Genomic DNA, 20,224 nt, shown 5'->3' with positions numbered 1-20,224 from the left:
ACTGTTGTATATCAAGGAGTTAGTGACCCACACACCAGCTGACCTGAAACTCTACTTATCACCTGAGATCAGTGTGACCTCAGCACTAACTGTGACAGAACACACAGCCCCCACCTGGCACCTGGCAATTACTTGCACTTGGTGTAATTTGCCAGGAGAAGAGAAAGCTCCAGGGAGATCTTGTTGCAGCCTTTCAGTAGTGAAAGGGAGCTTATAAGAAAGATGGGGACAGTTTTTAGCAGAGACAGTAGCACTAGGACAGGGGGTATTGGTTTTAATCTAAAAGAGGGCAGATTCTGACTAGAAGTTTTTTGAGGGGGACAGTAAAACACTGGCTCAGATTGCCAGGAGAGGCTGTAGACTCCCCATCCCTGGAAACGTTCAAGATCAGTTTAGACAGGGCTCTGGGTGACCTGATCTGCTTAAAGATGTCCCTGCCCACTGCAGGGGAGTTGGACTAGATCACCCTTAATTGCTCCTAGTCTGTGATTCTGCATCTCATTACATCTCATTATATCCTGAGGTGAAGCTGCATGTTTTCATATAACATCCTTTTCCTTGGCAGAGGAAATTCTGAAATGTGCTATTAACTTCCCAGGACATCCTGCAAAAGCTCTGAAGACTGCAACACTGATTACATGCACCACAGACAGAATTTGCACAGCTTGCCATGCTTAAAAGTCTGTCCAGTACTGTTCAACCTGGGGTTCCAGCAACTGAACAGATGTAAAGTTATCTATGCTACCCCCTTTTTTACTTCTCTTATAGCCAAAAAATGTTACTTAAATCAATGTTAAGTGCCCAAGTGCCTCTTACTGGGTTCTATAACAACCACTTGCACTAATGTTCAGGTACTGCCTTTCACAAATGTACCAGGTTGTGCCTAAAATGGGAAAAAAAATTAACTTCTTCCCACAAACAAAATACAGAAGAAAAAACAAACCAATGAGAGAGACAGTTGCAAAGGTAAATACAATAGAAGGCAGTTAAACCCAGAAGCAGAAGGAAAGCAGCATACATTTAGAAATAAAAGAAACCCCAACCCAAAACTGAGGTTTGAGAGGGTGGGGGTTTTTGTTTATTTCAGAAGTAAACCAACAGATTAAAATCTAAACCAAGACCTCCCACATGAGACATTAAGATTATCAGCAAATGAAAGAGATGTGGAAAAAGACCCAAATAAAAAAAGCATCACTAAAGAGCCACACAAGTCAGCATTTCTATAAATGTCTTTCTGTCCTCATAAAGCCTTATGAAACTTAACTAAAATAATCAAAATAAAGTATCTGGTAAGGAAACTTCAATCCAAATGTTTTAGAAGCAATAATCAGGCAGGCTGGCATAACTCCCTATAAACATCAATATCACACAATGGAAGCCTTTATTCTCATCTCTAATTCACTGATCAGCAGCACATGAACAGACCCTTGGATTACTTTGATTACTAACATGCAAACCCATAAATTAGCTTGAATATACATGCACTAAGAAGCAAGGTTTGGAGGCTCATTTCCAAGTTGCATCCAAAACTGGCTCCAAGAAGGGCAGCTACAATACCAGCCACTTGTAGTCTCCTTGAGCAGTTTCTGAAATGACCCCAGCACAATTACTAAGGTGTGCCATCCACATACATTGCATATTCAAACCTGCCATGTCACCTCATCACATTAAAGACCTGCTACAGCCAAGCTCATTTACTGAGCTTCACCTCTCTGCAAGGAAGTTTACCACAGCCTGAGAACTGATTTTGTTGTTTGCATCAAAAGTGTTCCAGGACTTGACTGCTCAGGAAACCTGAACTGCCATGCAGCATTGCCTCAGCTTTTGCTCAAATGTGGCCCATGGCTCTGTCCCAAAGAAATCTGGTTTACTCCATTTGAACTGGAACAGAGAGACAAAGCAAGCCACACATTATCAGTCAAAATCCTGTCAGAAACAGGCTGAAGCAAATTAGTACCTTAGAAATTATTTGCAGTAATTTGTAGTATACTCAGTATAATGATGTCTCTGTAAATTATCTTACAAAGTTAAACACATCATGTTTTGCCATTAGTAACCTAATTTGGCAAAGCTTCATTTAATTATTCTATTTCAACTGTACCCTCAGTTTTGAAAACTCTGTTTTAAAAACTGTGTAGGACTCAAGCATCTTTTCCAGCCTAAATGATTTTGTGCCTAAGGAGCACCTTTGAAAACTGCTAGATAGCAGGGACAAATGTAGATTGATCTATTCTGTTGGGAAACCTTATAAAGAATTAAAGTGATGGGGAAGCAGTTTTCAGGCTTTGTTTTGCTGCACTGTGACCAACAGCCCTATCCAGGAGCAGGTTTGTAAAGCAGCTGGACAGAAAAGCTCATTTCTGACTGCTGCTAACATGACAAATCATAAAAAATTTAAATTAAAATTTCCAATCAGTAGCATTTCTTAATGCTAATAACTGAAAACACAGTAAAACAATTCATAAACGAATACCCATTTTCTATACTATTTCTGATACAAGTCTTGTTCACTTTCATTCAGTAACAGCATAAAATAACCTGCTGAACCGTAGCCTTTCTAAAAGCACTGAACCATACACTCATTCTGCAAACACTAATAAAGTGTTTTATATGCAGTGCAAATGAATATGCATCAGACTGCAGGTAAAGCAGACAAAATAAGCCAGCACATGCCACTATACCATCCAAACAGCAGTTGCACTATTCTGGCTTTTAATAACTATTGCTAAGTTGGTTAAATCAACAGAGGAATAGCAATGTTTAGCCTTTAGGAAAGAGCAGGTCATGCTGTTCCAGAACACTGCACTTGAGCTGTAAACAGTGACTATTTGCTCTGAAGTCACTGACTTCCTTCAAAGTGTGGCACATTATCCTGAGAGAGTTGTAGCTACTCTGATGTCAGCACTCAAGTACCAAATCTTGGACTATAAAACAGAATTTATAGAATATTTGCAGACTTTTTGGCACCCAAATGAAGCCCCAAGGGGTCTACACGAAACACCAGTGCCAGCCAGAAATAGCAGTAGTATCGCCTTAAACAATGGTCAATATTTACACAGGTGGCAATGCAAGATCAATGCAAGTGATCAATTCTGCCAAACCCAATTCTCAAGTAGAGCACCTGTTCAGCTCGGTTACTGCAATGGGCTTGCACATGCAGTGCAAAGACAATTCCACTTGTGTTATCCACTGCAGGCAACTTGCAGGGGCTCTCACAGGCTGGGAAGATTCTTTGATTTTCTTGTTTTTCACTAGCATGTTACAACACTTTTGCCTGTTCTTCACAGATCATTTCTTCCTTATCATTTGCCAAGACATATAATCTTCTCTAATGGGAAGTACCAAATATTCTTCAGGGTTGTCTTAAGTTGCAATGCAAGATGTAACCAGAAGTATGTATTCTATCACCATCTGTTGAAACCAGGTGGGGCAGTGTTTTTTATCTCTTCCATGACCCATCCTCTGTCTGGGAGATATCTGCTGTAAGTGGGCCATTGAGTCTCACTGCATGGCTAATAAAATTACATCATCCCACTGTGAGTTATTCCACCCAGGGGGAGGAGCCAAGCATTCCCACCTAGATAAAAACCTGAGATTTGGAACACCAGGGGAGCCTTTTCCCACTAAATTCCCAAAGGAAGACCAGGCCCATCTACACCACTGCTCGACCTTCAGAGAAAAACTACACCCTTCTGTAGGATAATTGCTTCAACAGAACCACATCTGTCACTGCAGGAGGATTGCAGCCACCATTTAATCAGACTGCTACTAACATCCTAGCCAACAGGGTGTCAAGTTGTATTCTGACTCTGTCAGTGTTTTTATGTATTACTGCATTTTTATTTTAATTTTCCTAGTAAATAATTGTTATTCCTATTCCCATAGCATTGCCTAAGAGCCCCTTAATTTCAAAATTATAAAATTCAGAGAGAGGGGGGTTTACATTTTCCATTTCAAGGAAGGCACCTGCCTTCCTTAGCAGACACCTGTCTTTTTAAACCAAGACAAGGGTATAATTTTCAGAGAACATCAAGAATGGTTCATCCACCACATACATCCTTGTTTGTGTCATTCCTCTCACAATGCCAGTCCTTCAAAAGGCAGCTTCCCACATTATAAGTGGCCATTTGTGTTCACTGCCCAGGGGCCTCTGCCCTTCATCCTGAACTGGTATTTCCAAAGCTTCTGCTACAGATGCACCACGGGGCCCCCAGCAGCTGACTCTACAGTGAGACTGTCTTAGAATACACACACGGTGATTTCGCAACTGCTGCTTTCAATTTCTGGTCATGACAAAGTAAATAGTAAGTAACAAGCATGTTTAAATTTGCTTCACTTCAGGTTCTACCAAGAGAAAGATAAAACGCTCAGCTTACCAGCCCACACTGTTCTCCTCTCCCAAAACCAATCCAACAGGTTCATACATTTTATTTCTAAAAAAGCAAAAATTATTTTCTTCCAATTTTGCAACTGCTGCCACAACACCCAAGCAGAACCCCTAGCTGGAAAAAAAAAATTGCAGATTTCTTCTATTAAAAGTTGCTTCACGCAGAAAAACCACACCCCATAACCCCATATCTTATGCTTTCCTTTCTATAGTGGCATTGTGGTCCCCATTTCCATCTGCTTTTGCAAAAAAACAAAAAAACACCCCCCCTCAAAAAAAAAAAAAAAACACACAAAAAACCCAAAAACCAACCAAACAAAAACACACAAAAAACCAAACAAACAAAACAACAACAACAAAAAAAAGACCAGGAATAGGAAAAGCTGAAAACTTTACTAGCCAGTATTTAAACCTCGACTGGAACTTTACTATCAGGTCAGTCAAGTTGAGAGCAAAAGCCCTCCTCACCCCTGCCAACATTTTACATTGCGTATCTTGCAGTTCCCTCCTGTGGAGGCTGATGTAATCCAATTAATTTTAGTCCTGTTTTAAGCACACAATAAATGCACACACATCAATCGATGGGAGTCCGGTCCTACAGCAGCAATCTGCACTTCATAGCCACTCCCATTATTTCTCATGCTGGGCCTCTCTTGCCTGCGGGCAAACACTCGATAATTTGTAAATTAGAATTCGATGGGCAGGCTCTGTAACTCAAGGTCTTCTGAACAAACTCTGGGATTCTGTTAGTGTTTCACTTCACAAATACTGAATTCCTCCTGGGCCATTTGTATCTATCAGCTTCACTGGAGGCTTGCTTTGTATCAGTCCAACTTACAGTGAGACCTTACAAGTGCTGACGTGGATGACAAGCTCTTTCAGTTTTGCGTCACCTCTTTGTGGTTAAATTGTACCGGATTTCTGTAAATTCTGTACACCAAAGTTTCGCCCTCAGTTAAAAAGAACCGGGACCAATATGAGATGTTTATACTGTCATTAATAGTTTATTAGAAACTAAGGTGAAATAAAAAAATTACTTGGTTCCAACTGCCCTCAGGGTTTTTTTTTTTTTAAGCTGCAATAAAATTTCATATTTTAAAGAATAGCTACAAAAAAATATCTGAAAGTGCTTCATCATGTCATGCGAAACACGTGGCATAACACAATATACCAATTTCACCAGAAAGAGTGACACAATCTGTTTAAACCTCTCTAAAGTCAACATTAAATCTCTTAACTGCTATCATGTCTAGTTAAAGCAAGACCACACTGAAAATCTAATGAACTGCTAATATGAACACAGGTAACAAAATACAGCAATGAAAGCCCTATGGAATATTAGAGGATATATATCTACTCAGCAACTGCTGTGAAGATGATTAGCAGCACATCATTAATAGCTTAGACAGTAGTTCATATATGTACTGTTTTATTTAGAAACAAAACCTCATGCAAAAACGCTGATTTCAGCACTGTTCCTTTTGAATCTGGATTTCCACTGGGAGATGAACAAGCAGATTTGTTTTTACAAGGACATGATGTAATATCTGCTTTATCCAGGCCCCTCTTTTACAATACAAGGCCACATGATTTCTTAGAGTTTTTATGTAGTTTCCACTTTGAACTAAACACAACCTGTTATAGTGTGTATATATATTTTTATATACTTTGAATATACACTACTTGTTTTTTCATTACAAAAGGCATGGAACATTTAGTTAGGTGCACTGTACAGTTTAAAACAAACTTCTCAGAGAGAAACTCGGAGGATATGCTTGTTAATGCAGGAACGAACATTTCTGGAACCTGGTAATTTTATATGCCAGTAAATCTGTAATTAGTCTATACAGTGTTTTTAATAAAAGTATTTAAAAATGATTATATTCTTCTTATATAAACACATTTAATATACCAGCTTTAACACAGTGGAGTTGTTTAGATGACCAGTGATTGTAAAAATCTCCATGGGCTCTCTTTTAAAGCCCAGGAGCTGCGAATAGCTTCAAGCAGTGCCAAGTGCAGCTCTGCTTTTGCTCAGAGACTGGGGTTAACTTCAGAGTTAAAAGCTGCACCACACTACTGTGCTAAACCAAACTGTTTCAACTATGGATTCAATTGCACTCTCACTCCATGAGTTAATCAGGAATTAGCAAATCCTAATGCTGCCTTTACTAAAAAGAGTAGCTAAACCCTCATTCATTGCACAAGAAGTAGGATCCCCTCCCTCCACCATCACATCCACAATAGAGATTTTGGCAGGTATTTCATCAATTCATCATCATGAATTAAAACTTGTGACAAAAGAAGTAGTGGCACACACAGTAAAGCTGCATGGGGACACTGAGAACATAAAGAGAAGCTTTAAACATGTAAAATAAAAATGATAATAACCCAGTGACAACTGAGTGAAACAGCTTAAGACAAAACAAATGGGCATTTAAATATCCTAAAGTATTTCTGTAGTTGTTATTTTATTATTTATGTTATGAACCAGATTCCTATGTAGGGTGAGAGACAAATTAAATGTGCCTAAAGACAAAAAAGTTGATTTTATAAAATTTTAAACCCACAATGGAATCTGATTAATTTCACATCTACCATATGGTCGGTACATATTATCAACTGGTGATGTTGTTAGTGAACATTACCAAAGTTTTACTAATGATACAGAGACACAGATATTCACTAGTTCTGACACCACCAAAATGAAGACACTGTACAATTGAGAGTATGGCTTTTTTCTGGTTTTCCCGCAGTTTTTGCTAAAAACAACTACCCCTCATTTACAGTGGGGTTAAGCAAACTAATCATAGAAACAGAACTCTGGCAACTCTGTTGAAGAGCAAACAGTGTCTCCCTGGCTGGTGGCTACTAAGGAGGAAATATTTTTTATATTCACGGATGACTTATAATTTGGGTCCTCCCAGAGGAATGAAGGCCAGGATATGAATGTATGAAAAGGCCACGTGCCCTTCCTCCAGCCAGACTTCATCCAGGCAAGTCAGTGGGTTATTACACACGGAATCCACGCTACCGATAGCTTGAACTAGAGCACAAACTGCTGAAGTACAGACCTCAGAACAATATTAACAATATACCAAAAGCCTTCCGCCAATCCTGCCCACAGCGCTGTTACACGTTATTCCTTCGCGGCGCACACAGAGACTTCAGACAACGCAGCCCATACACCCAAAACTTGTCACTTTGCGACTCGCACTTGAGACGTGGCATACTCGCGTTTTCAGAGCGAACAAAAGGACTTAGCCGGCTTTTAGCCACTGCCTTCCCCTGCACCACGGCTCTGCTCCCGGGAGGGATGTCGGCACTGCCAGGGGGACAAGCCGCCGCTGCCCGTTCGCCGGGGGTGCCGGCACCTGTTGACAGAAAGGGCCCCGCTCGCCCCCTCCCCGCCCACAGACGGTTCTCAGCCCCCAGGAGGGAGCAGCCCCGGCCGGCGAGGCGAAAGGCCCGGCAGAGCCCGGCGGCGGGCGCTGCCCGGGCAGGGGCCAAAGCGGGAGGGGCTCCCGCGGCCGCGGGGCCCTCCCGCCACCGCGCTCCGGCCCCGCGCCCCCGGCAGCCCCAGCCGCCCCCGAGCTCACCGGCACCGCGTTCAGCCCCTGCTGCTCCGAGGCCATCACGAGAATGTTGTGGAAATCCATTGCCAGGCCGGAACACGGGGGGCTGCGGTAGCCGCCCCGCTCGCACTGCCCGCCACCCCTCCCCCCCGCCCGCTCGCCCGCTTCCGCCTACCCTTTATATAAGCTCGCCTGGCGTCGGCGTCACTTCCCCTGTGGCGGAGCCTCGCCACGGGAAACGGGGTTGGACGAGGGGAGGGAACGGCGAGATTCGTCTCGGGAGCCCCGCAGGACAGCAGGGCCCGGAGTGGTAGCGGGGGTGGCCTTATGAGACCCCCCGGGGCAGGCCACGCCCGGCCCTGCCCGGCGCTTCTCGCCGCCCCCCGCTCACAGCTGCCGCTGATGCCGGGGATTGTCCCTCCGCCCACCTCGGCTTCGCCCCTGAAACGCCTTAGAGAGAGGCTGATTGCGAGGGCACGGAGTGACGGGACAAGGGGTAATGGCTTCAAGCTGACAGGGAGTAGGTTTAGATTAGGTGTCCGGAAGAAATTCTTTACTGTGAGGGTGGTGAGGCACCGGGACCGCTTGCCCAGAGTAGTTGTGGGTTCCCCATCCCAGGAAGTGGTCAAGGAATGGTTAGATGGGGCTTGACACAATCTGGTCGAGTGAAAGGTGTTCCTGTACTTCTTTTTTTTCCAATAGCAACTCTTCATTTTTCAGTGACAGTGAGAATTGAGGTGTTTTGAAAGGAATAACCCTTTGGGGGCAATGGCCAAGCACACCCTGACACCTGCCCCTGTCCCTCCTGCATTCCCAGCTGCCAGCTCATCCCTGAGTGGACATCAGCTAGGCAGAAACCCTGTAACAAAGGAGGAATATGGATTAAGTTTCCTCAGCAATATTTCTTGGCTTATCGAGGCTTCAAAGTTGGTGCTTGGCTTGTAGGGGTGTCACAGTTGCTTCAGCAGTGTGTTCCCAGTTGCAGGAATACTGCTGGATAAACAGGGCTCTCAAGAGCAATGCTGACCAGCAGAGTGGCCAAACAAAATGCTCTGTGTGTGTGTTCAAATACTTTTCTAAGTCTGACAAACCAAAAAATTGTGCAAGAACACCAGCTGATTGAAGACTTCCCTTGCATTGGTTACCAGGTCATTTCCTGGATCTGTTATCTGAGACCCATCTGACAAAATTTCCTCTACTCCACACTGCTTCTCCTAGAAACGTAGACACTGAAAGGAAGCTTTTTTTTCCTTCGTGTAATCCTTCTTTAGCATAAATTCTTTAACACTGCTAGTACTTGACAACTCTTCACTCTCAGTTCCTCCAGTTCCTTCCTTCCTTCCTTCCTTCCTTCCTTCCTTCCTTCCTTCCTTCCTTCCTTCCTTCCTTCCTTCCTTCCTTCCTTCCTTCCTTCCTTCCTTCCTTCCTTCCTTCCTTCCTTCCTGCCTGCCTGCCTGCCTGCCTGCCTGCCTGCCTGCCTTTTCCAGTTTCCCTTTGCCTCTCCAGTGCCCTCACTTTTTTGTCATATCTGATACTCCCTTCTGGGCATAGCTGTAAGTCACATTGCAGCTTGGTGTAAAGATGCCCAGTGAAGCCTTAGTTGATGGGAGAGACAGGACTATTTATCTGAGTCAGGCACTGCCCCAGTTAATTTGCAGGGCCTTTGTAGTTCTTGAGCTAAAGGAGATCCAAGTTGTTCCTTTAATGTTCCTATGGTGCCTCTGCATGGCATGAGTCTGTGCAGGGTGGACAGTCCTCCTGACCTACCACTGCTTTTTCTTGGGACAGTCCAGATTTAACCCCTTATCCTGTAAGAATTTAATCCTTCTCTCTTTTCCCCTTTTTATTTTCATCTCCATTTACTGACTTTTTACTTCTGACTCAGACCTGATCACCTCGTCTGGTTCCTACTCTCTTTGTATTATGATTTTCTTAATTTTAAGTGTGGCACGAGGAAGCCACACTTCCTAGTGTGGCTCTCTTCACAGGCAGTTAGTTGGCTCATCAATTTTCATCCCATTTTTGGCACTGTGTTTCCCTCTGTGCTACTGTCTAAAAGGTTGTGATGCTATTTTCTGGCAGTCTTATCTGCTACCTCATTACTGCTGTGCATTTTCATCAGAATTTCCCTGCTCCAGCTTGAATTTCTGGTATCTTCACTGTGCCCTTCCTTGAGAGGCTTTTAGTATGACTCAGGTTCCTGTATGACAACAGTACTGACAGAGCAATGATTGCTCTTTGACTTTTGTGTGTGCTCTCTTTGGTCCACGTTAGAGTTGGCAGGAACACTTGGCTAAATGCAGACTTCATTCTGCTGACTGCGATCCTCAAGATGAGTGAAGGAAAAATCTCTCCCTGCATCTACAAGAGGAGTTAAAACAGGCCAGGGAATGGCATTGCAGCTGCAGTCTGTTGCATGTCACTCTTGGGAAACCCTTAACCACAGCTGTTGCCTTTTCCTGTAAATGACAATAGTGTGACATCACATCCCTCAGCAGAGGGGATTTACCTCTGTGTTTCTCCAGTGGGAGAAATAATAGCATTGGGTGGATGTGTGCTGTGGGCATTTTATGGGGCAGTAGCAAGTGATGCTGAACTGTGCTGGGATTCCCAGACTGCCCCCGTGGCATTTAAACCCAGCTCTAGCACAAGTTAGATGTCAACACAAGTGCCTTGATGTGGCCCAGCCTCTTCTTCTGGCAGACATCCTGCAACAAATGGGAACCTCTGTGCTGTGTGTGCCTGCACCTCTGTCTTCCCTGTGCCTTCACTTGCTTCCCAAATTATCTTCACTCTCACAACCTCTGCACACATTTACAATGTGATTAACTGATCCAGACTAGGCTTGCCAGGACTGCCCAGCCCAGCTAGTCTGTCAGCAGCAAGAGAAGAAACAACATTGTGCCTTTAAGCCAAGCTGATATTTTTATAAAATACAAACCAGGATAGAAAATGCTTCTTCCCCTTTTTGTAACTCTCTGATCTGTCTGATTCTGTGCATGATTGACATCACCCTAGCTTTGAAAGAATTGTAGAAGTCTGAGAATTTAAACCTACATCTTCCAGAAAACCAATACAGCATCTCTCAGATCTCCCATCTCTCCTCTAAAACCTCTGATTTGTGCTGCTGAAAAAGTTTGGACAGATTTGTTCTTTTTCTGTGTACATTTTTAAGCAAGAACTTGGCTAAGCTTTATTTTTCTTGAATACCCTCACTTTTGGATATTACTTGTGACTAGAACTGTTTAGAAAAGACTTAGACAATATAAGGCAATATTCCACCAGAAAGTGTCTGCAAGTTTTTTTAATCAGCTGTGTTCAACAATAGCTCAGCCCAAGCCATGCACAGTTCAGGCATGTGACTAATCCTATTAATTTGAAGTGTATTAAAGTGTTTAAAGGATTAGAGTCTTAATTACAGGCCATCTGCAGAGGTCAAATATCAAAGGCTGTTCAGAGCCTGAGTTTTAGCATTTTCTGAATGAGTGAATGAGTAATATTTGTGTGAGGTCCCCTTTCCCTTTTTCACACAGCATCCTTTCTGCTGGAGAGTTAAATGGGTGTTCCAATATGGCATTTATTAACTAGGCTGAATCATCCTGATGTCCAACAGTCAGGTCTCCAGATTATCAGCTGGTTAGACATTAGCAGGGCTGCCATATATGCTCTAAAGAAGTTTAGGACTTGGAGAACATGGATTTGAACAAATCAAGTTTGCATAGCATAGTGCCAGCCTACTTTATGGCTGCTTCCAATTCAAATTATTAATCACTAAGACTTTTTTCCTTATGATATGTTAAACAGAAATGGAAAGGAAGAGTCTTGGGATGATAATTAGCTGGTCTTGACAGTGTATAACTTAGACAACACCTAACTTAGATGTATAAATTATGGTCTTTGGCTCCAAATAGGAATATCAGAAAAATAGGGACTGAAATAGCCTTCTTCCTCCCACCCAAAAAGCATGATCAATTGCATTAGGTAATTTCTGACAGACACTTGTTCAATTTGCATTTGAAACACAGAAACCAAGGCTGACATTCCCTATACTATTCTCTCACTCTTTTTTCAACCACACCTTGAGAAAGCAGTTTCTTACATCTAACCCAGATCTCTGTTGTCCACTGAGCCTTTTCAGCTGATGAGAAGAAGATTGTCCTCTCTCTTAGACATACAGCACACATATTTAGGGCCCTCCTACTGTGTCTCCCCTTTCTCTGGAATAAACCACTCCAGTTCCTCCAATGCTTCCTCATAAAACCTCTAACTCTCTATCCCAAGCAGAATACAATACCCTCTACTGCATGACAGTAGAATGGCTTCATTTGCCTGGCAAACTATTCCTTTTTATGTAGCTCCCAGTGCTATTTGCCTTTTTTGTGGTGGCATGGCTGATTCCTGTTGGGTTTATGATCCATGCTAATCACCACAACACTTTATACACTGATGCTATCAGACCAGTAAGTCCACAACCTACATTTGTGATGTTGGCAGTTCTGCAGAGAGTGAAAGAACATCCTTTGAATTATTTCATTTCCTCCTACTGTAATTTGCCAAGTGTGCTGAGATCCTAGCCCTGTCCTCTAACTTTTCCTGCCCCTCCCAGCCAGTGGGGCTGGCAAGAAAGTTGTCTGCTCTGCCATCTAAATTATTTAATGAAAATATAAGATTTGCGGTACTCCTGCAGAATTCTGCTTGCTGTGTCCAGGCAAGCTAAAAACATGCTCATGTTAAATATTTCAGTCCAGTTTACAGCCAGTTCTGTACTCATCCATTTGTGTTTTTCTAGACTTGCTTGTGAGATGGATGGCCATGCGAGACAGTGTTAGAAGCCCTTCTAAAACCAAGAGCTGGAAATGAGCCTGCTTGACATAATTTATTCTAGGCAAAGTAAACCTAGAAATTTCTTTTCTAGGTACTTAAATGTGTCAGTGGAGGCAGAGGTTTAACTCCAGCACCTCATTGTTTAATGACTCAGCAGGTCACAAAACAGGTACAGCTTCTTAACACAGGAATTCAAGCAAGAAGGAACTTGAATTCCTCTGTATGTGATTGAAAATTGTTTTAATCTAAAATATATGCATTTCAAATCCAGAACAATCACAAAATATCACTTTTACATCGCTGTGCAGTGGGGAGAGAAACAAACTGTCAAGAAACAAACTTCCCTCGTCATTAAAAGTGATTTCAAGTAGCTGTCTTGGTTTCTTTTAGGACAGTTTTCAGCTTCATGCTTTAAACAAAGGCAATGAAACTTTTTAGCCCAGGGATAAGTGTGAACAAACAGGTTGCACCCCACCAAGCAGTGTGTCATACTGTGACTGCCTGTGAGCACTCAGCATACCCTAAGAATAAACTGTGTTATGAGAGTGAAGAAACATGCCCTGTGGACCACCCATCAAATCAGGACTCTACTGATGAAAATACTGACTTCTTCATGAAAAAATTCCCAAATGAACAAAAAAAAAAAAAATTGATCTGGAAAAAAGTGAGGATAATTGTACTGAATAACGTCAGCTGGTGAAATAACTGTATTTACAAAGTATTCTCCCAATCAGAGAAGAAAGAAGATTAAAAATGGAAAAAATGACAAAAACAAACAAACAAAAAAAAACCCCACAAACAAAACAAAACAAACAAAAACAAAAAAGCTGAAACCCCCAAACCTTTAGTTGTTTAGCTTATTCAATATTTAAGTAAACAAAAATATCTTTAAAATGCCTGTTGTCAAAAATCCCAAAAGATAAGTGTATGGGAAATAGACAAAAATAACCCCTCTGTAATGTATTCATATTGTTTTATGAGAATTAACTCCTTTCCAAAGATGCTAAAAAGAAGGCAATGAAAAAAAAAAAAGCACCATTGCAGAAAATGTGGAAAACACAGTATTTAAACATTGAACAGCAGGCACATGCCCAGATATTATAGAGTTAATAAGAAAGCAAACAACACATGTAAGAGACTGCAGAGCAGTAAGGGCTTTCCTCTGTGACAGGATTAGGCTGATTTTAGATTACTGGAGAAACATGAGACATCGGGAAGAGCATCCCAGATGAGCAAGCAGGGTCTGAGCGACAGCGGCCTCAGTTCCGAAGCCGTTTCCAAGAGGTCCATCCTTCAGTGCGGGCAAGCACTCTGCCCTGGAAACTACACCGAACCCATTCCCCTGTCTGCATTTCATCCGAGCGCCCATCCGAGGGACCAGCTAGAATGCAATCTCCGAGAAATGGGTATCGCAGGAGCACGGAAAGCCACAGTCGGTGCTGCTGAGCAGCTGAGTGCCCCATTTCCAGACAGAGATATGCGTATAGGCTGGTTGTGCAGCTGCTTCGGCAGGGTGTCCCCCTCCTTCCCCATCTCACACGGCGGCCAGCAGTGCCATAAGGATGCCGTGCAGTGTCACTGCCGGCTGCTCATCCACACGCCAGCTCATAGAACGGCTGAAGGAATAAATCAGAGATAAGAACTGAGACCAAGGCTGGAAGTGACGCAGTTGCAGCGGGGAAACGAAGGCTCCGTTCCGCGGGAGCCGCTGATGCCCAGGGGCGGGTCGGCTTCTGCCCCTCCTTGGCGCTCCCTTGCTGGGCTGGTGACAGCAGGTGGCGGTCGCGTCCTTGGTACGGCGGCAGCTGGAGCCCACACCGCTGCACAAGGGCGTGTTCAGAGCAGCATCTGTGACCCTCTGCTGGTGCCAGCAGTGGCGGTTCACGTTGGCTGCTTCTTAACCACTTCCGACCGGCGCTGAAAGGCTCCGCGAGCCCCCCCACCGCAGCCTTCCAGGAGGAGAGCTTCCCACAGAACACTGCTGAGAGATAAGTCAACAATAAAAAGAGCATCTCAAAGGTTTATCTATTTTATTTTAAGCTCTTCATAATCATACATGCCTGCAAAGCTGAGAAATGTGTGTTTGCCACGTGCAGTTGCAGATGGTTGTGGCATCTGAAGCAGATCAAATGGGTGGTACATTTTCTCATATTGCTCAGAAGCCAAAATATCTTCTTTTCAAATGCACAGAGAATTATTTGGATTTATTTCCCAACGGAGAGCCTGATTTAAGGATCTACGTCATTTCTGGGAAGGGCTATGTCTTTTCTGAAAGTTAGGCTCCTAGATGTTTTTACAGATCTCTACTATATTACACATGTAAATAAAAATGTGTAAATATTACATATGTAAATACAAAGCTGCCAAATGAAAGCAACCTAAAATGAGCTGTTTCTTGAAATTGTGTTCCACTATTTATTGCACCTCTTCATCTCATCCTCTCCCTGCCTTGAAGAAACTCATGCCCTCAGCACCAAATACCCCCACCCTCCAAAACTGACAAATCCAATCTCCTTTGCATATTATAAGGGAATGAGCTCCAGAATCAAGGGCAAAAAACCCCTGCACCTCCCTTGGAAATCAGTGTTATCCTGAGTGTTTTCCTTGCTCATGTTTAGAAAAATCAGATAGAAGGGGAAGTTTATTTTATCCTAATCTGATTTCACACCTAACGTTCTCTCACAGAATGTTTTCACTCCTCCTTTCACGTGTATGAGGCTGGAGATGGTTGTGGCTGTGCAGCCTCTGTGGTGCCAGCACAGGCAGTGCCTTCAGTGACTATGTCCAGCTCCTGAACATGGCACACAGACATGGATCCTGATAACAGGGTCCATCAACTGTCCCAAACCAGGCAAAGTCAATGAATCAGGGCCAGGGGGCATCCAGGAGTAGGAGGAGAACAAGGGCACCAGTGACAAGACTTGACACAAATGGTCCATGGTCCACTCAGGACATGGGGCTGAGGGCAAACCTGTGGCACAAGTCAGGGGTTCACCTCGGAGCCATGGCTAGACATGTGCTAGCTCCAGTATGGATATAGGAGTCAAGACTGGGAAAAAACTGCCTCCAGCATAGGTCTACAATCCACCCAGGAGGCAGCCCTTGGTTTTCCACCCCCTGGTGCCTTCAGAAGCTCCACATGCCATTCCTTTGCCCCTTCATGGCATTTCCTGACGATTTCACACTTCCACACCGCCATTCACACCCCATTCATACTGAGTGTAATGTTTGCATGTCCAATATCCATGGCTGTAGTGCCACGCCAGAGGAGGACTCTTGACCTGGCCAGGTTGTAAACAATTCAGTGCAGACTGCTTCAGTCATCAGGAAGGGGTGCAGACTGAAAGCAGCAGTGTAAGATGCTACCTGTGGGAAGCAGATTTTAGCAAACAGGCTGCTGCTTCCTATATGAGCTCTGTGTTTTGAGCATAGCCCCCATACTGAGCACTTCACAGCAGTGTAATCTCACACACAATTTTCTCAGCAAGGTTCTCTGCAGGCCTGAGCTGTATTTACCATGCAGTTAGCATAGTCAAACATTGAGAGCATTTTATTTGAACCCATAAAATAGATTCCTGATTATCATCTCCTGGTAAGTCTGGCTTTGTACAGTGTGCTGAGTCTTAGTGCAGGGATTGTGAACTTGGAAATAAAGAACATAAGGTCATTTGGAACAAAATAGGTTCCGTTAAGCAAATACAAGGGTATTTTCATTCCAATACATTATCAGCAAATAATTTGGTTTCATATATTTAAGCTTTTATGCATTTTCTTGTTAGCTAAACTTATTTAAGCTCTATTCTACAGATGTATCTCATTTTTCCTAGAATGAGGTTGTAATTTGTGGAGCATATTGTACTAATTTGGTATAACTTTGAGAGATAAAAACATGTAGCATTGTAATGAATGATATTATAATTTCTGGCTTTACTTCACAAAACCTATCGTATTAACAGTGCTACATTGAAATAGACCACCATTTTATCCCTGGCACAAAAATGAAAGGGAAAAACAATCAATTTTGTCAGAGCATACCTTGGTAAATCTAATTCCATTCCACTAAATGAACAGTGCAAAGAGGATTGGAACTTACCAGGAAGCGCTGAACAAAAGGTCAGATTTGTAGCAAGCATAAATCAACATTCTTGCATGGCTTAAGTGGATTTGTGCCCATATATACTAGTCAAGAATCTGGCTCATTAATGACTGGATGAATTACAAATAGAGCATCAAGCAGGAACTTGAGTTTTAACACCTATTTCCTTGACTTGTTAGCTTAAATCATGTTCTAAATATTCTGAAGACTTTTTGTTTACTATAGCTGAGGAGCAAGCTAGTGTGGAATTTGGTTAAATTTCCTCTCTTGAAGGCCATCTTTTCAAGCAAGGTCTGTGCAGTGCTTCTAAACAGCTTGAGCATAATGAAGTATTGTCAGCTTTTCCAATCCATACATTTCAGATTTTGAAATGCAGCCTTTAGGACAACTTAAATAACACAAAACCAGTTGATTGATTGCCCAAGGTTGTGATGATTTGGTGATGCTCAGCAGGAGATGATTTGGTGTTACAGACTCACTTCCATTTGAAGCACTCTACTCCAGGTAGTGCTCTGTGAATGTTTAAAGAGCTGCAGCACACAGGAATTGAGCAGAAGAGGAGTACAGGGAGGAGCAAGCCCATGCCAGGATTTGTGCAGAATTGCAAGAGACTGAAAAATCATCTCAGAGGGTTTTACATTCGACATGGCTGTGCCAAGCTTTTCTTGGAGCAGGCATCCCACAAGCATTTCTGGATGGCCTAACCCAGCACAGCTGCTGGGAGAAGAAACCTCTGCTCAACCTGTATCTCTGACTTATTTTTGCTGGCATCAGGATTTGTAGAATTGCACAATAAAGCTGACCGGGAACCATCCAGCTGGAAGCAAACCTAACAACAAGTTCATTCCCCCGAGGCCATGGCTTTCAGCAGTGCAGCCAGACTTGTTCATTGAACTCTGCTCTCCCAGTGGGCTGCAGAAGGAGGTTAAGGTCACTGCTTTGCAGAAGGACACCTACCTGCCATTTTCACTGTCAGACAGGCCCAAGTGCAGCTGGGACAATGCATTCCAGGCCTGGCAGACCTCCCTGGCCAACAGTAGGGTGGGAGGGAGGAGAGAGAGGGACACGCAGGAGAGAAACCTGGACCATAGGCAATGCCTCTGCTGATCAAAGATAGAGATCATTGAGCACTTCACCTTTGGGATCTTTGCCAGGCCCTGGCAAAGTCAGACTTGGTTTGTGAAACCCAAAAACTGCTCACAGATCTTTTTTCCCTGGGGTATCAACGGATGAATAATGAATGCTTTCATGCTGTGCCATTCTCTCAATTTCCGTTGTTGTTACTAAAGTTTTCTGACTTAGACAGGTTTTGTTCTGTCACCTTGGTGTCTGTAGCCAGATCTTCTAGGAAAGTCAAACTCCTGGATATCATTCACTGCTACAGGGAGTGAAAAATCACAATGTTTACTGCATATTGCTAAAAGTGAAGAAAACCTCCAAAAAGAAACACCATTATTGACCAAAAAGGTAATTTTTAACTCAGAAAAGTGCTTTGAAAGTGCATATTTAGGAGCAGACTAGCCTAGTTGCAAGATTGTGCTATTTTATCTCAAATACTTCAAGGCAGGTCTGTGGCTTGAAGGGAAACTGTGTGGAGAAGCAGCAGCCACTGGAACCAGTTGTGTTGATAAGCAAGTAGGAGCTTCCTCATGGCATCCCTTGCCCACCTGATCTTTTAGATGAATCAAACAGCAGAGGCCACTTCCACTTCCAGATGTAAAATCTCTCTTTCCCACAATCACAGGAGTTTTAGTCTTCACATGTATCTTAACTAAATGCTCTTATTAATTCTGTTCCACTCTTATAAATTCCCTGGCAGTGTTCAGTTCAGTTAGTTAAATGAACCATAATTTCCTGCCTGCAATGTCAACTATTGTGGCCCAGGGTTCCCTAAGGGTCTTGCCTTTAGATCAGCTGCTTCGCAATCTGAGCACATTCACCTCTTCCTTTACAGCATTTTCTCTGCTTGCTTTTAACATGATGACTTCCCCCACACAGGAAATCCAAGTTTTAAAAGTAAAGATAATAGAGAAGTCGTTCTCTTCAGCATCAAAGAGATTACAGGAAGCAGTGTAACTATGGCACTGAATTGTAGATCCAGCAAGGTCCAGTTCATGTCACTCAAAGGAGACATCCTTTGGGATGAAGGGGGCATTTCAAATGGCTGAGGGACATTGCAAAGTTATGAGTCAAGATTTGTACTCCCTCTTGGAAGTTGGAAGCCTCCACCATATTACATCCTCTATTTTGGCCTGTATTCCCAGGCTGCCTCCCTGTATGGGTTTCTGGATGTCTGCTTTTTGGTAAACAACCCCAAAACCTTCTGAAGATCTTTGGACTTTCCTCTGTAGGTGAGGAGGTCAGGGCTCCCTTATCAGGCAAACTGCTGACCCAACAACAAGGTGCAAAGAGCTGCAGATTTTGAAGCTGCAGCTACAATTTTAACTTTTTCTTGAGAGTTAGCATGCTAAAGGTGGGGATGCATACCCTCCTTTCTGGTAAGGAACAGGCAAGGTAACTGTCTCTCCTATTCATTGCAAATATTACTCAGCATTCAAATAAATAAATGCAGCTTTCGACTGAAGTGCTCCTGAAGCTACTGAGCAGTGGGGCAAAGGAACTGATACATTTTGGGTCGAGAAATGCAGTGTCTGACATGGACTTTTCACTCTCAAAGCAGCTCCCAGTGTGGTTGTTCAGTAGCTCAGAGCTCAGCCAGGCTGCAGGTGCCCTCTCTCCCTGCCTCTGTTTGGATCCACACAACCTGAGCCTGGGAGCAAAGGCCACGGAGCTGCTGGCATGTTTTGAAATATGATACAGGCAGCAGCAGTAATCCAGACACTGGTGGTGGCTCTTACATAATGCAATAGTAACACTGCATGCCAGAATCAACAAGATGTCCTTCTTACACAGGAAAATGAGTGACTCTTGGACAGTTTTCCAAGTGCTCATACACATGAAGATACCAGGCAATGGCTGTCCTATGTAGGGACCTGCAAAGTGCTTGGGGCCCTAGCTACAAAGCTGGGCAGCTCCCCATCCACCTGTGTGGTAGGAAGGTCTCAGCCTCAGAGGAGTCACCAGGCCTGGGTGTTGCCAGAATGGCCCCTGCCTGCTCCTCACCCCCAGGTCCTTTCTTGAATGGGTTCACAACATGTTCAGAATTAAAGGTCATATCCCAAGGTCCTTAGTGAGGCAAAGCTCCTGGCCAGGTGTGTGTTTCACAACCTAGACCACACTGGGTAACCAGTTTGTAGTGAGAAACCTCAGTTTCTGCAGAGTTACCTGAACAATACCTGACTGAAATCCTGTCAGGTGCACAAAGATGACCTTCCTGATGCC

At 43.4% G+C, this 20,224-nt stretch overlaps 1 protein-coding gene across 2 annotated transcripts in view; it reads right to left on the bottom strand.

Moving 5' to 3' along the window:
* Positions 1 to 20,224, bottom strand: part of SPTY2D1 (SPT2 chromatin protein domain containing 1) — a 49,986-nt gene that overhangs the window by 10,766 nt on the left and 18,996 nt on the right. The window contains exon 1 of one of the 2 annotated variants that reach the window (XM_053981502.1): positions 7,987 to 8,102. The exons of the other annotated variant lie outside the window; for it this stretch is intronic. Coding sequence (XP_053837477.1) covers positions 7,987 to 8,046 — 60 coding nt within the window. The 5' untranslated portion in view covers positions 8,047 to 8,102. Of the gene's footprint in view, positions 1 to 7,986; positions 8,103 to 20,224 lie in introns of those variants that run through there. 2 annotated transcript variants of the gene reach the window in all.

Source organism: Vidua macroura, chromosome 6 (genome assembly GCF_024509145.1).
Source record: "Vidua macroura isolate BioBank_ID:100142 chromosome 6, ASM2450914v1, whole genome shotgun sequence".
Taxonomy (NCBI): Eukaryota; Metazoa; Chordata; class Aves; order Passeriformes; family Viduidae; genus Vidua; species Vidua macroura.
This window is presented reverse-complemented; position numbering and strand designations above follow the sequence as displayed.